Source organism: Notolabrus celidotus, chromosome 7, assembly GCF_009762535.1.
Source record: "Notolabrus celidotus isolate fNotCel1 chromosome 7, fNotCel1.pri, whole genome shotgun sequence".
NCBI lineage: Eukaryota > Metazoa > Chordata > Actinopteri > Labriformes > Labridae > Notolabrus > Notolabrus celidotus.
The window spans coordinates 8,493,183-8,516,269 of record NC_048278.1 but is presented as its reverse complement, the minus strand read 5'-3'; the positions used below and the strand labels follow the sequence as shown (position 1 = coordinate 8,516,269).

General features: G+C 37.4%; 3 protein-coding genes across 3 annotated transcripts; all 3 read right to left on the bottom strand.

Moving 5' to 3' along the window:
- Positions 1–4,069: 4,069 nt before the first annotated feature.
- LOC117815531 lies at positions 4,070–12,291 on the bottom strand. Its single transcript, XM_034687293.1, has 4 exons — positions 12,067–12,291; positions 10,599–11,709; positions 6,197–6,291; positions 4,070–5,562 (listed from the first exon to the last, which is right to left on the bottom strand). The coding sequence occupies exons 1-4, from the start codon at positions 12,161–12,163 to the stop codon at positions 4,481–4,483; spliced, it is 2,385 nt and encodes a 794-aa protein (XP_034543184.1). The 5' UTR covers positions 12,164–12,291; the 3' UTR covers positions 4,070–4,480.
- Positions 12,292–14,940: 2,649 nt separating this feature from the next.
- On the bottom strand, positions 14,941–18,823 carry LOC117815637 (GTPase IMAP family member 4-like). Its single transcript, XM_034687445.1, has 2 exons — positions 18,309–18,823; positions 14,941–16,655 (listed from the first exon to the last, which is right to left on the bottom strand). Exons 1-2 carry the CDS (start codon positions 18,334–18,336, stop codon positions 15,628–15,630), a joined length of 1,056 nt encoding a protein of 351 aa, XP_034543336.1. The 5' UTR covers positions 18,337–18,823; the 3' UTR covers positions 14,941–15,627.
- A 903-nt stretch (positions 18,824–19,726) lies between these two features.
- On the bottom strand, positions 19,727–22,919 carry LOC117815530 (GTPase IMAP family member 8-like). The gene is made up of 4 exons (XM_034687292.1): positions 22,885–22,919; positions 21,933–22,780; positions 20,749–21,580; positions 19,727–19,766 (listed from the first exon to the last, which is right to left on the bottom strand). The coding sequence occupies exons 1-4, from the start codon at positions 22,917–22,919 to the stop codon at positions 19,727–19,729; spliced, it is 1,755 nt and encodes a 584-aa protein (XP_034543183.1).
- Between the last annotated feature and the right edge of the window lie 168 nt (positions 22,920–23,087).

Below are 23,087 nucleotides of genomic sequence, written 5' to 3'. Positions count from 1 at the left end.
ATTTTCATATAATAAAAATAAATTACACAGAACAAAAATAAATTTCAGAGAACACAAATACATTTCAGAAAACACAAAAACTTTTCACAGATCACAAAATACATTTCATGATCCTGTAAAGGGTAGGACCATGATACTTGATAAACCAAGTCTGTCCGGCATCAGTCATTTCCTGTTTACACTGGATACAACAATAGCAGAGCGAGCGTGAAATTTCAAGTGTTTACCAGGATGGAAGAGGAGCTTGAGTTTATAGCGCAATACTTCAACAAGGGACATGTGTTTTGTGAAATTTATTTTTTGTTAGAATATCCAGAATATTATTTATCTGCATAATGTTTGGCACAGTGACATTAAATAATAAAGATAATAAATATTGCAAACATGTTTTAACTAAAAGTAACCTAATGATTGACATCTGATTTAGAACAACAAAGAATTATTTGAAGTAATAAATCTTTTATAAATATTTATTCGGTCATTTTGTTGATTAAAAATAGAAAGCAACAGTTAGCCTCCTGTAGTTGTATTATGCATTTAACACTCAATATGGTTAAAAAAATAATGACACAACCCAAAACATTTTTTTTCATTGGTATAACATTTTATATGTATTTGTTGTCCTGGCACATCACTAGTTTTGTAAGGTTTCTTAAATAGACATGTTTTTATCATTGTTTCCTTTAGATTTGAGTATCCTGTTTTTTCAATATACCACTATTTTTGCATTATGTCTGGTGGAAAAAGAAAGAAAAGGAAAATTGTAAGCAAGTCTTTTCTTTTGAGTGCATCTATTTCTTTCTTATTTATTGCAAGTCATAAATATTCAAGATACCTCTTTACTTATACTGGCTTTATTGTCCTTATGATGGTTAAAAAGTGGGACCTACTATCAAAACAATGAACTAACACATTACTAAATAAACTATTTAGAGTCTTACATTTATTGATTAACATTTGATAAAAACATTGTTGTCATGCATTTTGAAACTTAATTAAAAATGTATGCTCAGATGACTTGGGGGAAAAACCATAGACTGTATAAAATATGGACGTAGTATCCGTGACGTCACTCATCTGTTTCTGAACGCTGTTTTGAAGCCGATCGGCAGTGGCAGCCATATTGCTTCTGTCGAGCCAGTGTGACGTAAAGAGGCGGGCTTTAAGCTTCCTAGCCAACAGCTACAGTGTTTCTGCAGGCAGCTGTGCCTCTCATTGGAAGACTAGTAATCTCAATATCTTCGAAATTGCCGCGTTAGAAAAAAAATCACCCCCCTCACAGTGAGAGAACATCGAGAAATGAGCTATCCAGACTACACCCATCTTTTGTACCAGGCTGTAAACATGTTTATTTCTGCTGCAAAGATCAGCTTTTTCCCATTCATGTGTATGTGACTTCCGGTACTTCCGGAGCCAGCCTCAAGCGAATCCTCGATGAACTGCAGCTTTTAACACTTCTGCCTCATATTTTTAGACCGGAGGTTGCCGCTTGGAAAAAACTGAGTTTTATTTTAAAGGCGGAGGCCAGAGTTTTTGCATGACTCTATCCTCTGTAAGTGAAGTTGAATTGTTATCATGATGTATTTTGAGGGTTATGTTAAGAAAACAAAACCTTAGAGGAAAATGTTGGCGTTATCATCTTGAGTATGGTATTTTGCATATCCACTTTGCAACACGACTGTTGGGTACATGTTTTCACTGCTCTCTGCACTTTGCATGTTCAACCGCTGTAAATATGATTAATGTCATCTAGAAATTGAGAGAAATGAGTGTGTCGTCATTGTAACGTTTTAGAGGTTATCAATACTTTTTGTCAAGGATTAGCCTGCCAAAAACAGGAGGACTTTGTTGAGAACTAAAGGCTGCTGAGTAGCTTGTTATGCTTGAACCTTTGAGCCTATGTTTGGTGCCCTGTTAATTGCTCATATGCATGCTTTAAGGTTACACAGCCACTCATTTAAATATGAAGCCAACTGGGAGGCCTGTGTTAAAGTTAGCATAGAATGTTGCCACTATGTGTGAAAACCATAGACTGTATAAAATATGGACGTAGTATCCGTGACATCACCCATCTGTTCCTGAGAGCTGTTTGGAAGCCTATCGACGGCGGCAGCCATATTGGAAATGCGGAACTCAACCAGGCAGAGTGTGACGTAAAGGGGCAGAGTTTGAGCCTCCTAGCTCCCAACCGGGAGTCCAGTCAGTCATGTCCTTATTTGGGCAAAAACTCATAATCTTAATATCTTCTGAACCGTTGCGTTAGAAAAAAATTCACCCCCTGTACAGTGTGTGCCGATAGAGAGATTAGCTTCATGTAAACATGTTTATTAATGCTGCAAAGATCGTCTTTTTCCCATTCATGTCTATGTGGTTTCCGGTGTTTCTGCAGCCAGCCTCAAGTGGATTCTCGATGTATTGCAGTTTATAACACTTCGGCATTGGCTTCATCATTTGAGACCGGAGGTTGTCGCTTGGAGAAAACATTTTGACAAAGTTCACATATTCCTGCATGTTGAAAGACTACAAAGACCCTGCCTTAAAGCAAATAAAAATGCACTGGTTGTTCCTTTACATACACCATTTTAATCATTGTTAAGCATGTTAAAGGTAGCTTTTGTTTGTCACCTGTCCTCCACTGTAGTGCTTGAGTTCCACATCCAAAACCAGGAACTGCTAAACAGAACTGCAGTCTACCATTTGTTTATGAAGAGGTGTGCTAAGTGGAAGATACCATGTATGGATGAGGTTGAGGGGTGTTTTGACAGATGAAATATAAATTACTTTTTCTAAGTGCAATTTGAGAATGTAAATATATTTGAATAATGTTTGGTAGTCCCATTGTATATGTTTGGATCATTTGCAGACTAGGTTGGAGTTATAGGTGAGTTAATTGATTACAATTATAGACTACAATCTAACCATCTTTTCTGGATGCATAATATGTAGGTTAAAATAAAATAACCACTGGAATAAAATCTGCACCGGTGAGGCAGTTAAGGCAAGGGAAGGCAACAACATACATATAATGCAACATAAATGCTGTGGACAATTATCCACTCTGTTCATACATCAGCTCAATCTGATGTAGTTTGCCACCCACATGAACCTTAAAAACTCTGTATGACTGTCTGCCATTTGTCATATTCAGCTTCAGCAGGACTCAAGCCACTTCACTATAAATAATACAAGAATAATAAGCAGAGGTAGATAGCAAGTGTGAACAATATTCTGAAGCTTTGGCTTATGGTTTCATAGGAAAAGAACTGCACTCTCCAAGGTGAAAAGAGAGCAAGTGTTTATGTGGTTTGCAGCTATTGGGTAACCATCTGGACACAAACACCTCAGATATGTGGATACCTGCTGCTCTTTAATAGAGGTGTGGTTTTAAACAAGGTGCATGTATGCCAAACTGAAATATTTACAGAAGTGAAAGGTATGCCTCGAACAATTTTGAATCTTCAATGTGTTTTCTCTCTACTGAGCATCGTAGAACTTGAAGGGGAAAATAAATTGTAGCCTGAGTTCTCTTTAATAGGTACCCTGTAAATGGCACAAATCAGCCAAATTCTGACATTCAAAAATTATTTCTGCACTTCCTGTTGGGATTTCACCACAACGCCTATGGATTTTGTTGTAGGTCTTGGCCTGGTCTATATGGGGAAATAAAAATCATGCCTATAGGTTAAAAAATTGGAGCGGCATCACTTTAAAATCCCTAGGGGGCGCTTTGGAGCAGGTACCTTTGTGAAACCAATGAAGTCACACATTTTTAGGGACTTAGAATTTGGGTTATAGTTTGGTGATTTTTCATGAATGTTCAGGCCTCCAAAACAGGGAAAAAAGTGGCAGGAAAAAGAAAAACAATCCCTAGGGTTCCAATAGGGCCTTGCTGCCACTGCTTGTCAGTCCTCGGGCCCTAATTACAAAATAATACAATACAAAACTTTGTACTGCTCCTCTCTCTGTTCTTCTGTTTCACAAGCACAGAAATAAAAACAACAGATAAAATGCATTTGTTATTCAGGTTCTTATTTAATCAAATGAATCAATTATTCCATTGTTGAAACATTAAAACATTAAAACATGAACAAGGAATGCATGTTAAAAAACTTACAATTCTTTCAATTAAATCTGAGTGCTATTTTTGTCATCATGGACAATATGAGTCTGCAGAAGACAAAGGGTTAAGTTAATGCTCAAAAAGTTGATTTACACTCAAAATGTGCCAATTTAATTGTTTAAACGTTCTTGGGAATGATCACTAGATGGCAGTATTGCACTTCAAAATGACAATTGACTACACACCCATATTGTAGAGCTTTACTCATAATGAAGCACTCTAACAATGAAAATAAACACAAACCCTTTCTGATTAAAGGTCTGTGTATACACAAACACATTTTTCCAATATTTTGTTTGTTCTTTTGTAACAGAGCTTCTGGAGGGTTGCTCTGGTAAAAATGCCTGAATGTGGGACCACTCATCTGAACAATCCCCTTATTGCAGTTCCCAAAACCTTAACTCCAGATACCAGTTCAACAGCCTTCAGCAAAAAAAATAATGGATTAAAGTCCTCAGCTTCCTCTCTGGATCTAGCTTGATGCTGTCTCTGCAGTGTTTCAAACTCCTCCATCAAATCATTATCACACTTAGCCCTCAAATTACTCAGCTCATTTTCTTTTTCCTCTCTCTCTTTTATGCTCTCTGCTTGTCTCTGCTGCCTCTCCCTCTTTCTCTCCTCATTCATCTCCTCTTTCTCCCTCTTTATCTCCTTCTCTGTCTCTTTCCTCTCCCTCTCTCTCTGAGCTTCAAGTTCTTCCTTGATTCTGTTCATCTCTTTTTCATATTTTCGCTGTACTTCCCTCTCAATTTCTTCTCTCTTTTTGCGTATTTGCTCTTCTTTCTCCTTCAGGATGCGTTGTTTTTCCACATCCAGTGCCCTCTCAGCCTCTTGGAACATCTCATTGGTGTAGTGACTCCCTCCATTCTCCTGAGCTATGTTTCTAATCTTCTGGAGCAGCACGGTGACCTGAGAGGGATCTTTTTTCATGTTATTGAAGACATGGTACTGGCCGTTACATCTGGCCACAAGTTCCTGCAAGTCTGGGCTTTCAGCCAAGAAATCCTCAATCGTGGTTTCTTCCATCTCCAACATGTCACCACCAGTGAAGAGAATCATGCTGTATCTGTCTGCAGCCTGGCCAAAGATCTCTTTAATCATTTGCACTGTCTGCTTCTCCTCTTCAGTGTATCTACCCAGCCTGATGACCACCAGGAACACATGGGGACCAGGAGAAGCATAAGAGATGCACTGGCTGATATTTTTGGTTGTATTTTCTAAGCCCATTCTTGTGTCAAACAGGCCTGGGGTGTCAATAACAGCAACCTTTTGCCCATCCACTGTGCCTTTACCCTTTGAACAGTCCATAGTCATAGACTGTGCACCAAGCTTTGATTTGAAACACTGTCGTCCCAGGATGATGTTTCCAGTGGCACTCTTCCCATTTCCGGTTTTCCCCACCATCACTATTCTCAGCTCCTCATCATTTGTAAAGGTGTTTCCTGTGTAGCAAATTAAAGTTATGGAATAAGAAGCTACATTACGTTTTTATTTTAGTGTACAGAATTTAACAGAAATCAGTGAAAAAAATTTAAGCTGCTGTAATAGGTTGGGAAAACTGTTGTTTTTAATACAATTCATTTGAGACATGCTATTCAGTGGTTCATGTTTCACTGTTCATGCTCCAATGTGGCTTTTGTTTGCTGTGGAGTTCATTTACAGGAAAAGGCAGCAGTTCTTTTAAACAGCCTTTACTTTCAACTGAAAGTGAAACTGTAATAAAAAGCCGCTCACCCACCCACACTTACACTGTTGTTTAAACATATTTATATTTTAATGATTTAACTTTTCCTTAAGAAGATATACATTTTTATTTTCAACAAATAAATCTACAAAAACTTTTGGCAGATAGCACAATTCTGTGGAAAAAAAAACCTCCTGAATCTTCCACCAAAAAGAATCATTTCAACATTTCCGGAAAAAAATATCCAAATGGTAAGTTTTACTGTTACAATATTTTAAATATATAAAAGTGTTTTCTGGGAGCTACAGTAGCACAGAGAAAAATCGACAGGAATCTTTGTTGTATCACTTTTAAATGATTAAACATTAAAATATGACAGTGTTATAACTTACCTGGGTTTACAGCCATATTTGGGTTGTAATGGCCCCCCTTCTTCTTAAGGTTCAAAAGTATTAAGTAGTCTCTGCTGCTGAAGACTGAGCTCACAGTGTATTAGGTCGGCTTATAATGACTAGATGTACCCGCCCACATTCATATATAACTGGGGATGAAAAGAGAAACTAAAACTTCATTGCGTTGTTTTGACTGGGGGAAATTTCCTGCCAATATCTTTTATATAAAGGTTTCCGAGCATGCCAAAAAAGTTGGCTCCAAAATACTTCATTAGCACAGTATGTCAGGACCCATTGCAGCAGTATTTTGGCTTTACTCTTTTACATTGAGGAGAGGAGTGAGTCCATATTCATATTCAGTCAATAGTTTTGACTGACACATTTGTATGCGCAGTAGAATACAGCTTAGAAAGTTAGAGGTACTTGAAAAATGGCTGTGGTTTATTATTAGTTTGTATGATCCTATTCTACATTATCTAATACACACATCATACAAACCAGTCCTAAATTTGCAAAACTTAAAAACCCATCACTCTACATTTCTTCCTCTTTTTCTTCCTGCTTCTCTAATCATCATCATCATTTACTCTTTGTGTAAACCAACAGGATTTTGCCACGATTTCCTCAAACTCGGTTCAATTGCTGCTTTAAAACTTCACATCTGCTCTGTTAAGTGATTGAAGTGAGTTTTTCAACAAGCCTGAAGATGGCAGTAATGTGTGGAAATTCCAAATGCACTGAACTCAACTTGCAGTGAACTTTGTGTTCTCTCTGTAGTGGAACAACTGTCATGTGAATGATTTATTCTGTTGCTGGGAGATATGAGCCTCCGTGTGCTTGTACTTTAGGGCCTAGTGTGGCTTGTCGTGATCTTAATGAACCAGCACTGTGCTGAGATGTTTAAATTACTGGATTGTAACACAAGTCAGCAAAATAATAAAAGCAAGTGGGTTAAACAAATAAATTTAAAAGTTACTCCCTCAAAAAAGGTCAACAAACATAAGACAGCACTTAGGATAAACTGTATTACTTCATTGACAATATTTTCAAAGAAAGTTTTAGTTGTTACTCTGAATGCATCTTGCTTTTAATCTTCATAAAACTTTAAACATTTTTAATGAAGTGTTCTACAATTACAATGTCACTGGGTACTCATATAAGATGAAATATACATTCTCTTCAAGGTAGAGGTTGAATACAGACATGTTTACTTTTAATTGATAACGCCTTTCTTTTAAACTACCCTGCCTTGTCCTTAATCTCTCTGTCACACAAACAGTTACTATTTAAGCCCCTCTGAGTACTGATAAAATCAGCAGCTGCTCACCCCTCCCTTCAGTACTTACAGGAAATGCTAACCAAGTCTGCACATGCTATTCCCCATTGCTTGAAAACAAAACTACATTTACAAAATGATACCATATTGAAACAGTTTATTCCAATTTAAAATGAACATATGGTCCTGTAAAAGTGTGAAAGACTGAAGCTCCTAGTAACTAACGTGTCATTTTGTATATCTTTGTTGTAATAGTACATGTTTGTGTATTAAATGCAGAAGATGTAACATAAATCAGCAAGTAAGGGACCATTGACTGTTTAATTTAAAACCAATGTTTTCACCCCAGAGAACAGTAAGGAACTGTTTAAAGCCATGGTGAGAACAACTGATCAAAAATTATGAAATCCAGAATTGATTTTGTTTGAATAAAAAGGAAAAAACATCATCTATATCATGTAAACTGTAATGTGTGAAAAAATACAGCTGATTTGGTTTTTTTTTACAGACAACCTGAAAGGAGATACATCTGCAGACTGACTGTCATTGGTATTTTACTGTAACATTGTTTTTCTTTTAATGCTGACAAACTGAAATGAATTACTTCTCTGTTATTGCTTTCTGTCAAGTGTTTCCTGTTACGTGCTGCGGTGGATCTGTTTCTCATTGCGATTTTGCTTTATAGAGCGCCAAATGTCACTTGTTGTGTTTTTAAGACATTGCACCCAGGGTCAACTTAATGATTATGTGTCATCTGGCAGTTTAATGCATGACTAGGATGACCTATTCTTATATTCATTAGAATCAGTGTATGGTAAAAAGAAGGACAGGACAACACCTTATTATAACACAGCAGAAGTCTTCATGCAGGAAGGCAGATGATATCTTTTTTCTTCTGGTAACCCCTAAACAGAGTGCGCCCTATGTACCAGAGCCACTCATATTCCAGGTTTTGCAGTAATAACTAACCTAAGTATGGTCATACTTTGTTACATTTCTGGATCAGCGTAGCACATCAAACATGACTTTTCTTAATGTGCATAATTTCTGAACATTAGAAATGCACAAAAATCAAGTAATACAAGGATCACAAGCAATTCCAATAGTTTTCAGCTGCTATACTCAAAATGTATGGCAGTTTAAGTATTTCAATATAAAATTGATCAAACATAGAAGAGAAACTATAAAAGGGAGACTGATTTCATGTGGAGTTCCTGTTGGATGTTTTTTATAGGTTATTTCCTGCCTTATACACAAAAGCTTCCTGTGTTGACTTGTCCCTTCCACCCTGCTCTATTCCCCTAATCCCCATTTACAAGAAACAGCAGCAGTTCTTTTAAGATCTGTGTTGCAGTTACAGTTCTCCTGCAGCTTCTTCCCTCAGGCCGTATCCCTCATGAACAATCAACAGTAAACCACTAAAGACTCCTGTGATATATCACATATATGTGCAATACTTGACATCCGGTGTAAGACCTCAATAACCACGTGCAATATTGTAATTTATTCCATTTTATTATTATATCCATCTACTAAATATGCACTCTGGCTTAGGCTAATTTTAAAAATGCTTCTATACCTTTCTTTGAACAGATAGCTTTTTTATTTTTATTTATAATTTCAGATTAGATCTTAGGTTTCTATATTTATTGTCCTTACTGTCTTGTTGCCAAGTACCAGTGTTCCAATCACCAAGTCAAATTCCTTGTGCGTGAAAGCTCACTTGGCAATAAAGCTTTCTTGATTCTTGATTCTAATCTGACACCCTGGTCCTGCACTGTAATTGCTTATAGCTGAGTGTCTCCAAGTAACACATTACAATGCATTTCAGGCATTAACAAGATTGTTCAGGCAAAACTGAGGGTTAAAGATGGTGTAGCTTATTTTTTTATGTACAAACTGATCAAATCAAATCAGAACTATAGGGGAATTTGCTATACTAATTTCAGATTATATTTGAAGATACATTCATGTCTTTTTATCATTTCCCTCATCTGCACTTATTTGAAATGCAGTGGACTATTTCAGAGTTATCACATCTGTGTTACTTAAAGTCAAGGTTACTGTAAATGATGAAAACCAACAAAAACTTGATGTCAAAAGCTTTTTTCTTAACTGATATAAAATAATAACAAAGCATTATAAAAAAGTAATTGCTGAAAGTTAATGTGTGATTACAAAACTAACCAAAGATAAGAATTGAGAGAAAATGTCTTCAGCTTTTTACTGAGACAATACATAATACACAAGCTGAGTATTTGTGGTGGATATGAAATAATACCTTAACTCTGACAAGTATTCCATACTACCAAAAACTAAATTAAAACCCAAACTTTACTAAACTACACAAAAAGTAAGCATTTTAAAAACTTAAAAACTATCAGATCACACTATCAGATTATCTTTGAGAGGTGATTCAAGGTAAATTGATATTGAAGACAAAAAGTCTAATCAAAATAAAAAATATAATATGAAAAGTTTCAAACAACTTATGTGAACTGTAAGATCAGTCAATTGCTGCATTGACAAAAGTTTAGTCTCACTATCACGTCTTTATTTCAGGTTCAGTTTAGCCCATGAACACATCCAAGTATTAATTCCCAAAAGGCATAAATCATCATTACAACAAAAAAACAGCGTACAAATTATTAAAAGTTTGACCTAACAAGCTCAGGAGATTTAATACAGTTTGCATCAAGCATTTAGTAAGATTTTTCCTTGCGATGTATTTAGCAACATGTCTCAGAAAACTCAAAAGGTCATAACACTGAGACTGTGACTGAGAACATATTCCTGATAATGCATAACTATCAATCAGCTAAATCACAGTGGAAACTGACAAAAATGAAATAACAAAACAGAGAGCAATGTTAAGTTAATCTAAGCTTTTGATGTGATACATGCAGAGCTGTTATTTCCTATGCCAAAGATTATGTAAAATGCATTGAACAGCAATAATGTGAGTGTATTATAGCCTGCAACATACACTGTTGCAATAATACAAATATATTTCTTTTCTTCATTCACTTGGATAACTACAGAAAGGGTAACAGCAAATTAAATTTGTTATCTCTTTATTCTCTGTCCTCTGAGATCTTCTTGAGGGATTCTCCACCGTTAAACTACCACACTTTCTTGAACCATCCCCCAATTTTCCTTCCCATTGCTGCAACTCCATTGACTACATGTTTGCCTGCCTCAACAACTGCTTCACCAGCTTTCATCAAATGGCGTAATGGATCGGACTCCTCAGCTTCCACTCTGGCTTCAGTGTCATACCTGTCCTCCAGTTTTTTCTTCTGCTCTCTCAAATCACTCTCAAACTGACCTTTTATTTTGTTCAGCTCCTTTTCTTTTTCCTCTCTCTCTCTCATTCTCTCTGCTTGTCTCTCCTCCCTCTCCCTCTTTCTCTCCTCATTCAACTCCTCCTTCTCCCTCTTCCTCTCCTCCTCTCTCTCTTTTCTCTCTCTCTCTCTATCAGCTTGGAGTTGCTCATTGATTCTCTTCATCTCTTTTTCATATTTTTGCTTTACTTCCCTCTCAAGCTTTTCTTTTTCTTTGCGTATTTCCTCTTCTTTCTCCTTCAGGATGCGTTGTTTTTCCGCCTCCACTGCCCTCTCAGCCTCTTGGAACATCTCATTGGTGTAATGACTCCCTCCATTCTTCTTAGCTATGTTTCTAATCTTCTGGAACAGCACGGTGACCTGAGAGCGATCTTTTTGCTTATTATTGAAGACATGGTACTGGCCGTTACATCTGGCCACAAGTTCCTGCAAATCTTGGCTTTCAGCCAAGAAATTCTCAATCGTGGTTCCTTCCATATCCAACATGTCACCACCAGTGAAGAGAATCATGCTGTATCTGTCTGCAGCCTGGCCAAAGATCTCTTGAATCCTTTGCACCGTCTGCTTCTCCTCTTCAGTGTATCTGCCCAGCCTGATGACCACCAGGAACACATGGGGACCAGGAGAGGCATAGGTGACACACTGGCTGATATCTTTAGCTGTCTTGTCCATTCCAAACCTGGTGTCGAACAGACCTGGGGTGTCAATAACAGCAATCTTTTGTCCCTCAACTGTGCCTCTGCCCTTGTGACAGTCTACAGTCATAGACTTTGAACTGAACTTTGATTCAAAGCAATCTCTACCCAGGATGGTGTTTCCAGTGGCACTTTTTCCGATTCCAGTCTTCCCCACCATCACTATCCTCAGCTCCTCATCATTCGTTAAGGTCTGGCCTGTTGAAAAATGAAAGACAATGGGAAAAAAAGCTTAAAAAAAGCTAATTATGTTGGACTGTACATAAAAAATAAAACAAAGATGTGGAAAAAAAAGCATCTATTGCTGTGCCCTGCGGTGATTGATGAGTCTTTTTCTGACATATCATTTAAGCCATGTATTTCTGAGTCATTCATTTTACCTGCTAGGAAAAATTAATGACATCAAACTATGATGTATGACAAGTTGATCTTAGATTATACTCAATACAGGGTATTAAAACATGGAAGAAACTCAACACATTGGAAACTGTGTGGGTATCCAAAAACAAAGAGCATTATTGATATTTATAACATGGAGAAATTACCATGACTTACCAAAGTTGCCGGCCATGTTGGGGTTGTAATAGTTGCCTCCTATGTTGGGGTTGTAAGAGTTGCCTCCCATGTTGGGGTTGTAATAGTTGCCGTCCATTTGTTGTGTTAGAGAGTGCTGAGCAAATGCTGTAGCTGAAGTGAAGACACTGTGCTCTCAAGCCTGCTGCAGCTCATTATATAATGTATCAGCACCAGCCCACAAATGGTTTCCTCATGTCAAATGAAATTGAAACTAAAGTTTCTGTTGGCTGTTTGCGGTTGATTGAGGATCTGGTATGAACGGCTCCTCCCACACTGCATGCAGGCTTTGTGGTGGTACAGAATGTTCTGATGAATTCTTGACAGTTTCACTTGGTTCCCCTGATGAAATAAAGAAGATTAAAAACATGTATCAGTGAATGGCCCCCAAACTGTTCCGACATATCTGAAACACAATTTATCGAGAATATTTGGTTTGATACTTTAGCTAAGAATTACTTTCTAATAAATCTCACTAAACTGCTTTTATTGCAGTAGTGTCCAGCAGGAAAGCTGATGCTTCCTATGAAAGTGCTATCATACGTTCTACCTTAGATGTAATTTGAATTATTTTTTTTAAATGCCTACATGTTATTAAAAATCTTAACTATGTACTTTTCTACTGTGATGATCATTGCTTAGTTCATGTCCTGTACAGCAGGTACAGAAAAATGTAAAGACATAAAAAAGTATGTTGTTGTTATTGACCAAACCTGTCTGTGAAATCTTCTTAACATTCCCCTGCAAATTTCCCCTCCCTTGTCTCTTCACTTTCTGTTTAGATTAGCCTCTCATAACATGTAAGCAGCCCGCCTAGCACACGTTGACAAGAGATTTCTGTGTTTATAATTTGTATGACTTGTTTCCGTGCCTGCCTCTGTCTCCTATTGCTCACTGTAAACCTCTCAGCCTGCACCCCTCCCGTCCCCATTTACCAGAAAAGGCAGCAGTTCTTTTCACTGCCATGTAACACTGTGCACTGCTCCCCCTATCAGATACAAATGGAAAAGCAAGTTTAAAATGTTTACACATTTACAGTTTGCTACACTCAGTATTATTCATGCAGTTAATTCAGCCATGAGTCTTTTTTTTTCATATTAAAATTCAAGATTCAGTTTAGTTCAATTTAAGTTAATGTTTCTAAGTACTTACTAATGTCATGTGCATTTTGCTGGAAGAGAATACATGCTCTTTTTTAAAGCAAAGAAAGATTAAAGATTCAAAGCTTTTAATTTTTTGTGAGATCAAGTACAAAAGTGCTCTTTAAGTGGTTTAAAGGTTTCATTTCCCTTTTTCATGGAATCATATTTAACACTTACCTGAATATATAAGATGGTATAAAATATACACTACCAGTCAAAAGTTTGGATACACCTTCTCATTCAATGGTTTCATTTATTTTCATTATTTTCAACACTGTAGATTAATACTGAAGACATCAAAACTATGAAAGAACACATGTGGAATTATTTAATCAACAAAAAAGTGTTAAACAAACCAAACTATATTTTAGATCCTTTAAAGTAGCCTCCTTTTGCCTTGATGACAGCTTTGCACACTCTTGGCATGGTTTTGAACTTACAGGTGCCTTTTCAAGAGTCAATTCATGGAATGACTTGCCTTCTTAATGTGTTTGAGACCATCAGTTGTGTTGTTCAGAGGTAGGGTTAGTACACAATAGATAGCCCTATTTGACTACTGTTGTAATCCAGATTATGGCAAAACCAGATTATTACATAGTTTTGATGTCTTCAGTATTAAACTACAATGTCGAAAAACAATTAGAATAAATACAAACAATTGAATGAGAAGGTGTGTCCAAACTTTTGACTAGTATTGTATTTCAGTCACTACTTATATTGTAGATACACAACATTACATCTAACAGTTGTGTAGTTGTGTTGTGGCGGAATAAGCCATAAAAACCCTTTTATATTTGAGCATTTCATCTGTTTCATTCCTAGCCTTAGCAAATTTTTGAACATTGAAAGCATTCATTTGACTAACTGTGGGCCTGCATTGCCACACCATAGGGATAAATGATGAAGATATAATCAAGCTAATAAAGCATAGCGTGGTAATATGCAGTTACTCTACAGCAAAGCCATATTATCAGTTGAGTGTTTGATATTAAATTCAGATGCTCTTTGAAAAATACCACATACTGTATACGGACGGCACTTTGACTGAGAAAATAAGACTCCATTTAAACTTTGTCTTCACTTTAATTAGCATTACAGAGATTATGACTACTAATGCCTCTTGTATCTGCTTCATTCCAATGCCGTAGCCTATGCATGTGCTTCAGATACCTTGTTGCGAGCACTTGTACTCTTGGTTAGTTTACATCCGTAGTCCTTTGCCAGATGTAAGAAAGGCTCCCTAAAAGGATCAAGATTAAACAAAAAATATAGTAAAATAAAATGAAAATAAAAAAGGGACAGGAGACAACAAAACACACACAAAAAAAAGAAAACAAGAAAAGAAAATTACAAACGGCACCATATATCAGATGGTAAAAGTTGTTATAGGTTCATATCACTAATGACACGTTTTTAAAAGTTTGAATATATAAGAACTTTGACTCTTTTACTACTTTTAAAACTACCTCATACTTTTTGGGTCCATTTACTTTGTCTATGATTGTTTTAGTTCTGATTTGTATGATTCTTTAATATCTGATATTCTCCATGTTCCCACTGGTCGGTTGAATAAGATCACAGATAGGAATTATATCATGATGCAAGGCTGTAAGCCAAGATGTGTTTATTTGAACAACGCCTAGATATCAGAAAAAGGCTTCTATCAAAACACTTCTACACATAAAAGTTAAAATAAAGAAACCAAACAGACAGATTAAGATTCAGCCATGGGATTAATGCACATAAAGGCATTAAATATCGATTTATTGGACTGCTCTGTGATACAGAGGGGCAAAGAGATTGCTCAGACTTCAAATGATTGTTTCTGTTTGATGCTTTTTATCCTTCATGATGGTTATAGAGACTAGGTAAAAGCTGACATGGAAAATCTGACCAGAACACAGGCATCATAGTATAAAGAAATAACCAAGCTTATCATTGATCATTTTATTTTGAGGTCATGAAGAGGCATCAGTATAAGAGAGTGAATTTTTCAAGAACAGTTAAAAACAGCTCACAGTGCTTTTAAAGTGTCCCATATTGTATATATTTAAGTACACTGACCACTGTTTATTCAAGTATTATTCAGCATGTGTGAGGTTTTAGAATTTCAATAATTAAATGATTTAAGGTGTACAACCAAAAAGTTAGAAACATATTCATTTTTCATATAAATAGTGGAAAAAGTGTGCATGTGTGAAACATTTCTTATGACTTCTTCTGTCATTCTTACATTATGAATGTATTAGGAAATACATTTGTCATTTTGATGTTTGGTTAATCAACTGTTTTACCACGGAGGGAGTTTTGATTCTTATAAAACCTCAAATTCTAATAGGTGCATATTTTATTTCACTTCAAAACAGAGGCACATAAATAAAATACTAAGACAACACAGTCATCACAGGATAGTACAATCGTCGTCTGGTTCAGATCGACTTTCTTGCCTTCTTCTCTGCCTTTCTCTTTCCTCTTCCATCTCTTTCATCTCTTCTTCTTGCTGTCTTTGTAAAAGCATCCTCATATTTTCTATCTCCCTCTCTCTTTCCTCTTGAGCTCTTCTTCTCTCAGCTTCTCTTTCTTGTCTCTCCATCATCCTCTCCCATTCCCTCCTCTCCCATTCCCTCTGTCTTTCTCTTTCTCTCTCTTCCCTTTCCCTCTCTCTCTCAGCTTGGAGTTGCCTTCTGATTCTCCTCATCTCTTTTTCATATTTTTGCTGTGCTTCCTTCTCAAGCTTTTCTTTTTCTTTGCGTATTTGCTCCTCTTTCTCCTTCAAGATGCGTTGTCTCTCCTCTTCAATTACCCACGCAGCCTCTTGGAACATCTCGTTGGTGTAGTGTCTTCCTCCGTTCCACTGGACTATACCTCTGATCTTCTGGAGCAGCACGGTGACCTGAGAGCGATCTCTTTTTTGCTTATTATTGAAAACATGGTACTGGCCGTTACATCTGGCCGCGAGTTCCTGCAAGTCTGGGCTTTCAGCCAAGAAATCCTCAATCGTGATTTCTTCCATATCCAACAGGTCACCACCAGTGAAGAGAACCATGCTGTATCGGTCTGCAGCCTGGCCAAAGATCTCTTGAATCCTTTGCACTGTCTGCAGCTCCTCTTCAGTGTATCTACCCAGCCTGATAACCACCAGGAACACATGGGGACCAGGAGAAGCAAAAGCGACACACTGGCTGATATCTTTAGCTGTCTTGTCCATTCCAAACCTGGTGTCAAACAGGCCTGGGGTGTCAATAATAGCAACCTTTTGTTCCTCAACTGTACCTTTGCCCTTGTGACAGTCTACAGTCATAGACTTTGAACTGAACTTTGATTCAAAGCATTCTCTTCCCAGGATGGTGTTTCCAGTGGCACTCTTCCCATTTCCGGTCTTCCCCACCATCACTATTCTCAGCTCCTCATCATATGTACTGCCATACACTGTGTGGGAAACGAAAAAAACACTGAAATTAAAGTCTCCCCCGCCATCACTTTTCTCAAGCCATAATACTTTGGATGAATGATACGTGAATTCATGTTAAATTAGGTTTGAATGGATGCTTTGGATGATCTAAAACTTTACCCAGCGTCATGTTAGCTTTGGTTAACCATACACAACCCTAAGTGCAATGGGCCTCATTTACTAATAAATGCGTGGAAATGTTCTTACTCTGCACATGAAATAAGTGTGCACACAAAATCACTGTCGGATTCATGACATGTGTGTACCAGCTAATTTTGTTCTGAACACCTCGCTTATATTAGTGAATCAGAATAATACTGAATTGACAGGCACGTGCCCGCAATCTGCAATTAGCATTATACCTTGCCCCAATTCTTCTATATAAGGACTTCTGTTCAGTGCATCAAGACAAGAGCGCTGAGTTGTAGAAAAACTAAGTTGCTAAAGATGGCCTCGAAAGGAAAAAAAACAGAAGAATTTCACCTCGTCAGAAATAGAGGTGATTGTTGCAGAGGTCGAGGCAAGAAAACCAACACTTTTCTGAAGCGCATCATGAGGAGTCACCATGACGGGAAAAAAAGAAGCCTGGGTTTCAATTACTGAAACTGTTAATGCTGTGTCTCCTGAGGTTCGCACCGTGGCTCAGGTTAAGAAAAAATTGTTTGATATTAAAGTGGACGCAAAAAAAAAACACTAGCAGAACAGAAAAGAAGGAAGACATGAACTGTAATAAATTTCATATTGTGTTCATAGTTATGTTTATAACCATATTTTGATTATTTAATTATATTAAAGTCTTTTTTCTTTGACTGAAAGTAGTTTAAATATGTCATGTATTTAGTTAAAAGAGTATGTGATCACATTTTCTGAGAAAGTTGGTCGTCATCATTTGTGCGTACGCATGGTCTGAGGAAGTGATATTTTTTTTCGCAGTCTAAGAATAAATTCAAGTAATAATATATTGATGAATCTCAGATTTATGCTTCAAACGTTTGTACGCACCATTTAAGCACATATTTTAGCCTACGCACTGTTAGTGAATGATTCCCAATGTTTACATACCTAATTCATTACAGAGCTTTAAGTGTTTACGCTGTAATTGGCAATCTAGTGAATGTCAACACCAAACTCAAACACATTTATGTGGACACCCCCAACTTATGGTGTTGTTGGAGTCCAGAGGAGACCACAAGAAGTAATCAGGTATAACAGTGCAGGTTATAGTTTTCAACAACTATAACAACAAACATAACTATAACAACTATAACCCTATTATCCCTGATTATTTATTGTGTTACAAGAATAGTGTTAATAGTGTTAATAGTGTTTTTATAGTGTTGTATTCCACCAGCTTTTTCTACCACTGTTTAGTGAATAGCTCCCCTTGCTGCACCATGAGGAAACTTTTCTTGCTTGTGATGAAGGAGCACAACGAGTATGACATTGAAAGGCATGTTATCAGACAGCAGGCAGGTAAACCATCCAGTCATCTCATTTGGGCTTAATAAAACAATTGGACTCTCTTATGATAGACCTGCCTGTAACTGGATGTTGAACGGTTCAAAAGATACAAAGTAAATTGCCTGCCCTAGCTTTAGGCTACATGTCAAATCTTTGGTGTCATGACTCACCATAAGAGTGGTAATAATTGCTGGCCATGATTGGACTTCAAATGCAGGTACTGAGACTGAGACTGAGACAGGCTCAGTCGAGGGTTGAGAAGTCCGTCTTTCTGCCGCTTTTCTCCGTTATCAGGCAGCGTTGGAAACCACACCCAAAAGCGAAAGTGAAAGTTAATTTTATTCAGGGCACATTGTGTCAAGGCTATGCGTTTTGGTTTTCACATTTCAGCCTCAGTCGGATCAACTTCAGAGATTTTTTGCTCCCTTTAAAAACTCATAGACTGTAAAAACTGCAGTGTAGGACCATAGACTTTATGAATACAGTGTAAGACTGCAGTGAAAACTTCCTGTTCAGGTTTCCTATCACGTGTTTCCTTAAACATGCTGGGGGATCTGTCTCACATTGCTCTCACTGTATGCAGAACTACATTTGACTTGTCAAGATGTTAATAAGTTCATGAATGAGACTACACTGATGAAAGAAGTGAACATATTCAAAGTATAAGATTCATATTAACCTACAAATACTCTGAACCCCACAAAGATGATAACTTAATCATGTGCAAACAAGATAACAAGCTGTACGCCTGCCATGTGTGATGAACCAGACATAAACATTCACCTTTGGCTTCCCCACAATGTTTATTTGGATAGCAACAGAAGCATATGCGGTCTCTAAACCCTGTTATTGTGGAAGTAATAAGATAAACTTTGTCTTCACTTTTATTAGCATTACAGAGATTATTACTACTAATGCCTCATGTTACTCTACAGTGTTGTTTTCTTTTCTTGTTGCTCCATCATGACATTAAATAGTTGCATAATGTTGAGTGTTAGTCATGCTTTTTATCTCAGGCGTCGGGAGACTTCTGCTGGACATTTAGTAGAGCTGGTTATAATACTGGGTAACTAAGAATTTCTGGTTGAATTTTACATCATTTGTAAATTTCTTGATATTTAATACTATATTTTGGATGACAGTCTGACTGTTTTTCTTGTAGAAAACTCAAGCCAACATGTGTGCTTCATCATTGTGTACATATATTTCAAAAACATAGTATCCTCATTAAACAGAAAGTAAAAACTAATGTTTTTTAGAACAACTTTAAAAGATAGCCAAAAAGAGAAAAAATACAATACAGGTATTTATGTGTAATGTAATGTGATGCTGTTGTCTCATTTTTAGTTTGAGCTCTGCTTGCCGCAGATAACCAGAGAGCTGTGTGTTGCTTTGTGTAGCTGTGTCTGCTGGTTTGAAGTAATGCTACCATTTCTTGTAAATGGTAAGGGAGGGGAGGGGAGCAAAGCTGGGAGTGGTAAAGTTAACAAGGTGAATACCTGGAGATAGAGCAGGTATTGATAGACAAGAGAAGTCAGATAACAACGTTCAAAGTTTATTAAAGCAAATAGACAGTTATGTGATTTTGCTATGCTGAACGACATGTTTCCATCAGAGTTCCGTTTGGCCTAAAAAAGCAACAAAGATAAGTAACGAAGAACAGTACAGAGGATTTCAATAGATTAAGATTATGTACCTGCAATAAAAGCTTGACTTTCTCTTTTGTCTTTACACCCAGCATCCGTTGGTTACTGTGATTAAGATTCAGCCATGAGATTAATGCACATAAAGGCATTAAATATCGATTTATTGGACTGCTCTGTGATACAGAGGGGCAAAGAGATTGCTAAGACTTAAGATTATTGTTTCTGTTTGATGCTTTTTATCCTCCATGATGGTTATAGAGACTAGGTAAAAGTTGACACAGAAAATCTGACAGAACAGAGGCACTTAAATTCAGTACAAAGAAATAACCAAGCTTATCATTGATTTTTTTTTTTTGAGGTCATGAAGAGAGTGAATTTTTAAAGAACAATTAAAAACTGCTCACAGTGCTTTTAAAGTGTCCCATATTGTATATATTTAAGTACACTGACCACTGTTTATTCAAGTATTATTCAGCATGTGTGACGTTTTAGAATTTCAATAATCAAATGATTTAAGGTGTACAACCAAAAAGTTATAAACATATTCATTTTTCATATAAATAGTGGAAAAAGTGTGCATGACTTTTCCTGTCATTCTTACATTATGAATGTATTAGTAAATACATTTGCCATTTTGATGTTTGGTTAATCAACTGTTTTACCACGGAGGGAGTTTTGATTCTTATCAAATGTGAAATTGTAATAGGTGCATATTTTATTTCACTTCAAAACAGAGGCACATAAATAAATACTAAGACAATAAAGTCATCACATGATAGTACAATCGTTGTCTGGTTCAGATCGACTTGCTTGCCTTCTTCTCTGCCTTTCTCTTTCCTCTTCCATCTCTTTCATCTCTTCTTCTTGCTGTCTTTGTAAAAGCATCCTCATATTTTCTATCTCCCTCTCTCTTTCCTCTTGAGCTCTTCTTCTCTCAGCTTCTCTTTCTTGTCTCTCCATCCACCTCTCCCATTCCCTCCTCTGCCGCTCCCTCTGTCTTTCTCTTTCTCTCTCTTCCCTCTCCCTCTCTCTCTCAGCTTGGAGTTGCTCTCTGATTCTCCTCAACTCTTTTTCATATTTTCGCTGTACTTCCCTCTCAAGCTTTTCTTTTTCTCTTCGTATTTGCTCTTCTTTCTCCTTCAGGATGCGTTGTCTCTCCTCTTCGATTGCCTGCGCAGCCTCTTGGAACATCTCGTTGGTGTAGTGTCTTCCTCCGTTCCACTGGACTAAACCTCTGATCTTTTGGAGCAGCACGGTGACCTGAGAGCGATCTCTTTTTTGCTTATTATTGAAGACATGGTACTGGCCGTTACATCTGTCCACGAGTTCCTGCAGGTCTTTGCTTTCAGCCAAGAAATTCTCAATCGAGATTTCTTCCATATCCAACAGGTCACCACCAGTGAAGAGAACCATGCTGTATCTGTCTGCAGCCTGGCCAAAGATCTCTTGAATCCTTTGCACCGTCTGCATCTCCTCAGGAGTGTATCTACCCAGCCTGATGGCCACCAGGAACACATGGGGACCAGGAGAAGCAAAAGTGACACACTGGGTTATATCTTTAGCTGTCTTGTCCATTCCATACCTGGTGTCGAACAGACCTGGGGTGTCAATAACAGCAACCTTTTGTCCCTCAACTGTGCCTCTGTGAATAGAACAGTCTACAGTCATAGACTTTGAACTGAACTTTGATTCAAAGCATTCTTTTCCCAGGATGGTGTTTCCAGTCGCACTTTTTCCGATTCCGGTCTTCCCCACCATCACTATTCTCAGCTCCTCATCATTCGTTAAGGTCTGGCCTGTTGAAAAATGAAAGACAATGAATAAGAAGCTAAAAAAAAAGCAAATTATGTTGTGGTGTATAAAAACTAAAACATAGATGAGGAAGAGAAGCATCTATTGCTGTGTCCTGTGGTGATTGATGCGTCTTTCTCTGACATATCATTTCAGCCATGTACTTCAGAATCATTCATTTCACCTGCTAGGAAAAATTAATACCATCAAACTATGATGTTTGACAAGTTGATCTTAGATTATACTCAATACAGTGTATTCAAAAATAGATGTAACTCAACACATTGGTAACTGTGGGTATCCAAAAACAAAGAGCATTATTGATATCTATAACATGGAGAAATTACCATGACTTACCAAAGCTGCTGGCCTTCTCCCTCTTCCTCTCTTCCTCTCTCTCTTTCTTCTCCCTCTCTCTATCAGCTTGGAGTTGCTCATTGATTCTCTTCATCTCTTTTTCATATTTTTGCTGTACTTCCCTCTCAAGCTTTTCTTTTTCTTTGCGTATTTGCTCTTCTTTCTCCTTCAGGATGCGTTTTTCCATCTCCACTGCCCTCTCATCCTCTTGGAACCTCTTATTGATGTAGTGACTCCCTCCATTCTTCTTAGCTATGTCTCTGATCTTCTGGAGCAGCATGGTGACCTGAGAGCGATCCTTTTTTTGCTCATTATTGAAGACATGGTACTGGCCATTATATCTGGCCACAAGTTCCTGCAAGTCTCGGCTTTCAGCCAAGAAATCCTCAATCATGGTTCCTTCCAACATGTCACCACCAGTGAAGAGAACCATGCTGTATCTGTCTGCAGCCTGGCCAAAGATCTCTTGAATCCTTTGCACCGTCAGCATCTCCTCTACACTGTATCTACCCAGCCTGATGACCACCAGGAACACATGGGGACCAGGAGAAGCATAAGTGACGCACTGGCTGATATCTTTAGCTGTCTTGTCTGTTCCAAACCTGGTGTGGAATAGATCTGGGGTGTCAATAACAACAATCTTTTGTCCCTCAACTGTGCCTCTTCCCTTGTGACAGTCTACAGTCATACACCTTGAACTGAACTTTGATTCAAAGTAATCTCTTCCCAGGATGGTGTTTCCAGTGGCACTCTTCCCATTTCCGGTCTTCCCCACCATCACTATTCTCAGCTCCCCATCATTCGTTAAGGTCTGGCCTGTTGAAAAATGAAAGACAATGAATAAGAAGCTTAAAAAAAGAAAATTATGTTGTACTGTATAAAAACTAAAACAAAGATGAGGAAAAAGCCTCTACTACTGTGTCCTGTGGTGATTGATGCGTCTTTCTCTGACATATCATTTAAGCCATGTACTTCAGAGTCATTCATTTCACCTGCTAAGAAAACTAAATTACATCAAACTATGATGTTTGACAAGTTGATCTTAGATTATGCTCAATACAGTGTATTCAAAAATGAAAGTAACTCAACACATTGGTAACTGTGTGGTTAGCCAAAAACAAAGAGCATTATTGATATCTATAACATGAATAAATT